Here is a 9,431-nt window from a genome sequence, read left to right as displayed (position 1 = left end):
ATGTAATCCTACAAATTTAATCTTAACAGAAGTGCCCATAGTCTTAAATAATTTGAGAAATCAAATGTGTGAATAAAATAATGAATTACCTTTATCCCTGGTGCTCCCACAGCAAGACCCCAACATGATGCTGTTTGACGTTGGCTGTAACATTGGTGTGTATACCGTATGGGCAGCGGCGATGGACAAGCAGGTCGTGTGCGTTGAGATGGTCTTGGCAAACGTCCTTAGGGTTCAGATGGCTCTTGCACTCAGCAACCTCAGCAGTCACGTGACCATCGTCAACAACGCCCTCTACAGTGATCATAGAGAACTGGAGATCAAATTCTACAAGTAAAATTCTACTTTAAGTTTCATTTTCATAAGTAGCCTATAATTTAGCGTCAAAATGGGTTTTTTAAAATTGTGTTCTTTCATTCAATTAATCAGTTTTCTCGGAACCTTAGCGGTCTTTGAAGCATGATATTTTCTTTTTTTTTTTGTAATGTTCAGCCATCTTTCTCAATCTCCTGCTGATCTAAATACTTTTACAATGTTAGCCCAAACCCATCTCTGATTTCCAATGTAGTTTTCCCCTTCCCTGTCTTGTCAGTTTTAACATTGTACCTTGCTTTATTAATTTTTGTTATAGTCTTTTGGGTTATGTGTGACATGCGTTTACCATCACAATTTTTTTTTTGACTGAGCTCGGTTGGTTTTAAAGGAACCAATCACATTCTTGATCTTTAAAATGACCAGAGGCGGGGCGGGGGTGGGTGACACCATTAAGGGGGGGGGGGGGGGGGGTGACACCAAGGCAAAAAATCAAAAAGTTGAGGGGGGGTGCAAATCGAAAACTTGAGGGTGGGGAGTGCAAATCGAAAGTTTGAGGGGGTGTTAATCGACACCATTAAGTGCCGCACCGGGTGACACCCGACCTCGCTACGCCACTGAAAAATGACCACTTATTAAGTTACGTTATCTTTGTTTGAGATCTACGTAAAGATAATATTTCAAGGTTCTGGATTATTCTCTAAAGGTCAGCGCTGAGGGTCTATGCCTGTTCCATTTCGTTTTGGTTAGATTCTAAACATGTTTATTTCGTAGTTTTTGAGTGCACAAGGACTACTTTAATTGTTGGCTCGTCTGTGACGGTAGTAATTAGTATGCCGTTGGCGCCGAATTTTTTGGACTAGAGTTCAATGTGAAACAATATTTAAATTAAACGATAGTGTATAGTGTTTTGAAATTAACTGTAAGGCCTACTATATTAGGCTAATGGCTATCCCTAGGGTACCGTTAGTTGCGGTCATTGGTAAGTCGGGTTAGAATAGTCTAGAATTAAGAGAAAGTGCACCTGATAGTTTTTTTTCACCCTATATCTATATATATAATTCTCTTCTGGGAGACGCTAGAAAACAAGCTGTAAACGCGCTCCCTACCACCCCCACCCCTACATGGTCTGGTGAGCTGTGGTTCACTATAAATGTTTACAAACAGAGCCGGGTTTAGTGACGACTATTAGGGGCAGATAATTAAGTATGAAACGATTTTAAACGTAGTGGGGGTGGGTGTAACTAAGTGGAGTTTACTTTAACGGAGAGGGGGGACGAGGGGGGGGGGGGGGTTATCGTCCTTAACGAGCTACTTATAGTGTTTTAAAGAAATATTTTCAGTGGCAGCGTTGGTAGTGTCGAATTCACAAATTATGAATAACTGAATAGTAGAAAAAAACAACAACTAAATAGCGGCGTATGATATGCCGCGGGTCGGCTCGTGTATTATAAAAGCGGTGTGATTGAGTGTGAGGTGAGCTTTCGTGGGTTAGACAGCATGTAGTATAGTACCTTCTTGTGGGAAAACGTGAATGAAGGAAAAAGACTAAAACAATGTGGTATTTAATGAATTGAATAAATTAAGTCCTAATATCGCCGTTTTTATGTTAATTATTGAGATCATCAGAGACGAGTTGTTCACTCGGAGGCCAGTTGCATTGCAATACAGAAGGTACCCGATGTTATTGATAAATGGCTCGATACATTATCGAACTTTAAGATTACTAAGACGTCACTCTCTTTACCTTTAATGCCAAAAGACTGTAGTCCATTTTGTTCACGCTAAGATGGGATTGCAATTTAAAATAAACCGGGAGTGATCTCCCCTAAACGTCCTCGAATATTCTTATATAACTTGGAATATAGACATGATTTTTAATTACTTAAACTTTTAAAAATAGAATAGAATCTCATAGAAAAAAGAATAATAATAATAATAGTGCGGAATATTATTAGTACTTTATAAATTTACATGCGTTTTTTTTGAGAAATTATGCAGCATAGCGCTCACATGATAGCCCAGGGCACCAAATCGAACCGTGCAGGGGCGCCGGCGGATGTGTCTGTTTCAATTTAGTGAACAAAATTATAATACTCCAAGCTTATCCGTAAATGATTTGTAGGACCTGGCTTATTTAATGTTATTGATTTAAAAAATAATTATTGAACAGTATGTTCAGTGTATAGAATAAATAAAAGGCGGTATTAAAAATACCAACGACATTGCACTTAATCAATCCCCGCTAATTATGTATTTTTTTTTTCTTAACACCAAAACAAAGTAATAAAAAGTACATTCTTTCTTCCCCCGATTTAATGGTTTTTAAAGGGAAGTAACTGTTTAGTCAATACATTTCAGACACAATTTTATAAACTTTATAAACGTTGATACACTTTTTTTTTAAATTTTATGTAAGGTTCATAATTCAAAATTATTATTCTAAGTATATAAAATGAAAATTGTTTTTAAAGACTTTCAATAGTAAATTTTTTAACTCATAAATTTAGACCATGAGCACTATAATAATCTAACACTTAAATCCATCGAAGTATCCACGACAAACATTTTACAAACAATCATTTTACAAACATTTTACATACAGAATTGAGCTTTATATATTAGACTAATAATATTCCGCACTACTATGCACATTTTATTTGGCGTTTACTGGTGTGCAATTATTTTTTTACGAGATTATATTCTACTTTTAAAAGTTTAAGTATTTAAAATGGATTAAAATTCGTGTCCATATCCCGAGTTCCCATACCCTTTTTTTATATAAGAATATTCGAGAAAGTTTAGGGGAGATCACTCCCGGTTTATTCTGTATTTCTTTTTCTATTTTTGCCTTGGTATCAACCCCCTAAATGGTGTCATCCGGTGCGGTTCACACACCGCGCCCACCCTTCCCCACCTCGCTACGCCTCTGGTGAAGCGTTAACGTAGTTGTAACGTTGATTACTTAAGATTTAGTTGAGGAATAAAACCGTTGTTTTGATAGATACACGGATTTTGTTGAAAAAATATGTTGGAATTAGAATAGGAGACGACAGTAGGGTTAGGATTAGGAGTTTAATTGATTGTGCTTTTATAAGTAAATTGTATTGTTATTTTAACTTTGTATTAATTCACTTTTTGTTAAATGCACAATAGAGAGACCCGTCAGGCTTTTAGTAGAAATCAGGTCCCGTATAAAAAAAAATTATTACTTGTTAACAATAATTTAGTTTTCATTATCTTAGGACACATTCTAAATGTTTACTAAAAATAATAATTAAAAAGCCATGTGACAATAACATTATAACTTACTTTCAGCCGTCAAGGCAGTGTTTCTTCCAGACTTTTTTCTCCGGGGAGGGGCATTGAAATTTTCGGGGGGGGGGGGGGCGGTAGACTTTCTTCGGGGGGGGGGGGGGGCGGACACTGTCAAAAGTATATATTTTCTGTATAAATTATATAAATTTCATTTCGTTCGTGGGGGGGGGGGGCGGTAAAAAAATTTCGGGGGGGGGGGGGGGCTTCGCCCCCCAGAAGAGATGCCTGAAAGAAACTCTGTGTCAAGGTCGTTAATTTAACGATGTGCTATTACAGTTATTGTTTATTTTCAGAAACAGCAACGGCCAATCTCGCCTCAACTCTTCAAAAGTGTACACCCCAGAACAATGGGACAACTCTCGCGCTGGGTTTAAAGTCAAGACAATCTGCATCGACGACTTAACTCCCCTTATGTCGGGGAAACCCGTCTTCATAAAAATGGACATTGAGAACACGGAGCAATTCGCGCTGATGTGTGCGCACCGTTTCTTTAAAGCTGTTGACGTGCGCATTGTGCAGATGGAGTGGGTGGTGCATGTGGATGCCGAGAGTGCACCAATTCTAGACTTCATGCGCGTCCACGGATATGCATCATCAAGCAGTAGCAAATCATATCGGCCGTTATCTCTTGCACAGTATAGCGGAGACGTGTATTTTTTGAAGAAATCTTTTTTCAACATTTAGACTAGTTGATTGGCAACTGTGGTGCAGCATATGCAAGTCGTACGCGTACGCACTTTTTAAAAAAAACATATCACCCTCGCATAAAAAAAACACACAAGGGACACACTAACACAACAAATCCACACAGACGAAATCGCACTGACGTGCACGACTAAAGCCACACACGGAAACGCACACGCACACGCCAAACAAAACACGCTAACGTATACACATGTACACACATACATTTATTTATGTTTTGATCGCTGTATTTTAAAATAAAGATTTTCGAGCCTTCAGTTTATTTAGACATTCGTCAAACATCCTATCGTCAGTTAAAGAGATTTATTATGTACCATATTTCTTGTATATAGGTACAGTGTCATCACTAGGTTTTATTAATGAAATAGAAATAGTATTATATATTAAATTGCTATAGCTTAATGCTTATTTTGGGGGTTATATCCAACAAGAATGTTCAGATGTTCAAAATCTTTTTCGAGTGGGGACGCACTTTTTATAAAATGTGACTACTTTGTAATTAGAAAGTCAAATTAGAAAGGAAATTAATAAACGCCAAAATAAAATTTTCTAGTATAATTGTAATTTAGGTTATTTTTTTTAATAACTGTTTTAATTCGATTGGTGAAATACTTTGCTATTATCTAGCCTCGAATTTCGCGGTTTAGCTTTTGTTAACGCAAACTTTATTTATGTCATTCTCAACATTAATTAGTTAATTTGTTTTGTTTTAATTGTGTGAGCAATTTTTCATTAAACATGTTACATGCCGCCATTCCACTAATCCCAGAATTCATCGATAATACTGGCAACATAATGGGAAGCAAAAATAGCTTACGTGTCAATGCAGTTTCCTCTTCTTTCAAATTCGGCAATAACGCCGCACTTCTTTTTCTAGAGATTCCATATGTACAGAATCCTCTTTCAAATTCGTAGTATCTCACACTCTGTTTCAGCTACCACACTGCAGAGACTCTCGAATATTGAAATATTTCCAATCTTTATTTTTCGCCAATTTTGCAGATTTGATAAAAATGCCCCGAGATTATTATAAAAAGAGATAATATTCGTTCATTTTTCCTGAAGCTTCAAGTTAAGCCTATTTCGCGGGTTAGGGTTAGACATCTGCTAGGTATGCTACTCTGTCCGCAACATTTTTGAGGCTTTGTGATCAGCATTTTCTGCGATATATAGAGAACATAACGATACGGACTTTTATTGAAACAATTTGTTTGATGTTTTAAATGTACAAACTTAATTTATTTAAAGAAGGTAAATTTTTTTAAAAGACATACTCGAATGTAGAAACACAATTTTAATTATCCAACCAGAAAATTGTTTATTGTTGCGGCAAGAACGCAAAAAACAATGACGTCACATGTAACATGTGTAAACTAAGTAAAGTACACAAAACTAATGGCGTCATCTTCAGATTTTAGAATATGAATAACGAACTATTTTATTCAAATTTAATTTAGAACTACGGTTCTTCTTATTAAGACATACGCTATGAAATGTATACAACTTTATCGGCCATAAGTAATACAAATTACTTTTTAAAATCATTTAATCAGCGTGTGCATTTAATTTGGTGTTGTGTTCACTGATAATGTATATAATTTGGTTTTCCCAATTGGTATTTCTAGCGTTTTTTTTTATTTTGAATGTGTCAGATTTTTAGATATTTAGTTATTACTTTGCTTTGTCACTAATATCGTTCTACGTGTAGTAAAGCACATTGCATTTTGACCAATATCGATTTTATAAAATGTTTTTTTTCTAACAACTATAACATCAGAATATACAGGCCTATAATTCACTTGCAATTTGCAATTTGGTAGGTAAAAGAGGTGTATTTTGAATACTCTTTTTCTATTAATTTTATACACTGAATGAACTGTTTGAAATTTATAATGTTTAATCAATTAAAGCTTAGTAGTCGTTCCTGAATATCTTCTAGGTTCACTTTTATCTTTCCTTTGTAGATAAGATGGAGTAGTATAGTTCACTAAATTTAAGCAGTCGCATCCGCCAGCCTGCGATTTGCACACGGCCAAGGGGTCGACGTGGTCGAGTCGGTAAAGCTCATGGTTGCTAAACCGAAAAGTCTCGAGTTCGAACCCTCGGGCAGATGAGGCTCGTTAGCTGGGGACAGCCACTCTTCTAGGAGAGACAACTCCAAAATTAAACAACTGCTGCCTTGTAGTTTGTTCTTGGTTGGACAAAGGCTATGGAAGCAAATCCAAAAAGAAAAGCAGGCTGAAATCTGAGTCAATGGCACATAACCAGTTAACACGTAATCCTTAATTGTGATGGAAGCATGGTCGAGTCGGCAAAGCTCATGGTTGATAAATTCGAAACCCTCTGGCAGATAAGGCTCGATCCCTCCCAACACTAAAAATTAAGAACGAAGAAGAAGAAAGAAGAAGAAGAAGCACCCCGGCCTATCATGTGAGCGCTATGATGCATACATCTATTATAGTACTAAAACTCAAGTTTGTTTACATGTTTGAATATTTATTTGTTTGTCTGATTTGGTACTGTAAGGAAACTGTTCTATATGGGGGACTGTAAAATAGTACGTAGGTAGAGAATAATGTTTGATTGCAGACAGACTATTAATCACACATTTATTGAAAGACGTTAATTAATTTAGTGATTTATTCATAGGTAGATTAACCACATCAATTTTAAAGTTTTAGAACTTTGACTGAATAGTGACGTTTGATAACTCATTTTTTTTTTATTTGTTATTGGGGAGAAACTGCATTATGTGTAGAGCTGTAAAATAGGATTTCGGGTGGTAAATATTGTTCTTTCATAAACACACTGTTAATTACAAACTAATTTAAAGCCGTTAATAAATTTATTGATATATTCATTGGTAGATTAACCACATTAATTATAAAAGCTTAGAACAATGAATTTAGTAATAGTAAAAAGATTTATTTTCATTTTACAACAACGTTTTCAATTATTCTTTCTTAAGGCCTATATGTGAATGATAAGGTTGACTATCAGGACCTCGCGGGGCACAGGGCAGGTGAAGTAGAGTTCACCTGTTTCTATGTTCTCAGCATATGAAGTGATAGTGTGGTCAGAGCCATGCTCGGCCGGAATCGTTTTTTTTTTAAATGCAAACATGTCTGAGACTTGGCGGGGCACTGGGCAGGTGAAGTAGAGTTTAGTAGAGTTTTTAAAATATAAAAAACGTCTTTTTAAATGTGGGGTCTGGTTATTTTGGAATGAAAAGTGCTGGCAGACGTGATGTCATTTATGGATGACCCCCCGAAACCCACAGTTATCTAACTAGATAACGGGTAGTCTAGTTTATTTTAAAAACTGCGATAGGCGGTGAATAAAAAGGGTTACGATTGTCGTTCACTAAATTGAATCCAGGGCATTCATTGTCAACACGACAGCATGCTATTTGGTTACCCGGGTCTTCCCGTGAGTGCTATTACACCTAAGTTCTATTGAATGCAATAGACTATCGATAAGATGGGGTATTATAGTCGTTTACCAAGTCTACTCATTCAGATTTTTATATAAATATATATATATGAGTGTGTATGTGAGAGAGAGAGCGGTAGTCTAGGAAAGGTTTAATAATTACGGTGTATGATTTTCATTACCTGTATCTTAACTCGACACCTATTAATTAAATATGTTATACCTTGAAAAAGATTTGTGATGTCAGAAAAAAAAACTTCATCTGAGTTTAGAATTGTAGCAGACTCTAATTTGTTTAGGGCAGTCCTTTTATTTTGTATCTTAGGAACAGTCTTTATTGTGATATTAATAGTTGGATTTTAAAAGTTTGTTGGAATAAGATCGTACAAGTAAAATACAATAGTAAGTATTCATAAACATTTACTGTACACATTGGAATACGACATGAGTAATGCGTTGCTTTGTTGATTGTATAATTAAACAAGGTAAATAAAATAAATTGGAATCCAACAGACACAACAGTTTGAAATCTTGGATTTCTTAGATGTGCGCAGTTCTGTAGCACATAATTAACATTAAGGGCCGTATAAATTGTAGTGGTCGAATACGCAGTATTAACATATTTAATGATAGTGGCACCGTCCATGACGCTTTGATTAGAATCAGCAGCGATAAAATGAGGTTTAACATTATCAGCCAATGTGGAATCCAAATGCATTGTCAAAAAATCCAATCAGGATCTAGAGCTAAAAGTAAAGTATCTTTTACTGTCAATGTCTCAAACAATATCACTTCTACCAGACTGATTTCTTTCTTTTCACGTAGATGACAAAGCTATGTGTTATAAATAGGATTTAATTAATTAGATGTTTAATTAACTTTTCAAAAAAAAAAATTAACTCTACATTTCCTGCATGCGTTCATTTTAGTGCGCGATTCTTTTTCAAGTATAAAAAAAAATTAATAAAAATAACTTTTCTATAGCCCAATTGCATTGGTAGTGCCATCCCCCTTACTGTTATATATGGATATACGACACCTTTTTGGGGAGATTACTTCCGCCTTTTTCTTTGATTGTCTTTAAATGTAAACACAGTAATAAAAAGGGTAGTTTTAGTACTCTTACAAATTTAAATGAATAACAAGTGCAATGTACATGCGGCATTTGATTGCATTTAAGGGGATATGCTATGTTTTTTTCTATGTTTTACAGTTTAAGATCTAAAGCCTTTTGAATACTTTTATCATATTTGGCATATAAAAGTAAGTTTTAAACAGCAAAAAAAAGGTCGAAAACAATTTTGGTTGTCATGGAAACCCAAAAAACCTCCGCCATTTCGAATTTTTCGGTACTTTTAAAAATACTAAGGCTTTTTAATTTATGCACCTATAGCTATCAAATTTAAACTGCATATATTTCAGTATATATTAAAACTTTTGTCACAACATTTTGAAATAATTACAAGGTCTAAAAAATCGTACCCTTTTTAGTATTCACAAGTTTCAAAATGTGCATATTAATTACCAAAGTGACAAATGTTGTATTTTCGCATTAAGAACATGTACTGAAAATATGGTTGGCATTATTTAATAAATAAAAAAATAGTAGGCTTTTTAGTGTTAAAAACCTGAGAAAAACAGCCAAAAGTAACGAAAACTAGGTC

The 9,431-nt window shown here is 35.1% G+C and overlaps 1 protein-coding gene across 1 annotated transcript in view; it reads left to right on the top strand.

Moving 5' to 3' along the window:
* The window catches only part of LOC131948995 (uncharacterized), an 11,711-nt gene extending 5,833 nt beyond the window's left edge, over positions 1-5,878 (top strand). The window contains exons 3-4 of the mRNA XM_059310743.1: positions 113-333; positions 3,924-5,878. Of these exons, the coding sequence (XP_059166726.1) occupies positions 113-333; positions 3,924-4,314 (612 nt within the window). The 3' untranslated portion in view covers positions 4,315-5,878. The remainder of the gene's footprint in view (positions 1-112; positions 334-3,923) is intronic.
* The last annotated feature ends 3,553 nt before the right edge of the window (positions 5,879-9,431 follow it).

The sequence above is a fragment of the Physella acuta genome, unplaced genomic scaffold (assembly GCF_028476545.2).
Source record: "Physella acuta isolate Inbredline_101_S28 unplaced genomic scaffold, ASM2847654v3 ptg000668l, whole genome shotgun sequence".
Taxonomy (NCBI): Eukaryota; Metazoa; Mollusca; class Gastropoda; family Physidae; genus Physella; species Physella acuta.
Note: the sequence above shows the minus strand (reverse complement) of the source record. Positions and strands in the feature narration are given on the sequence as shown.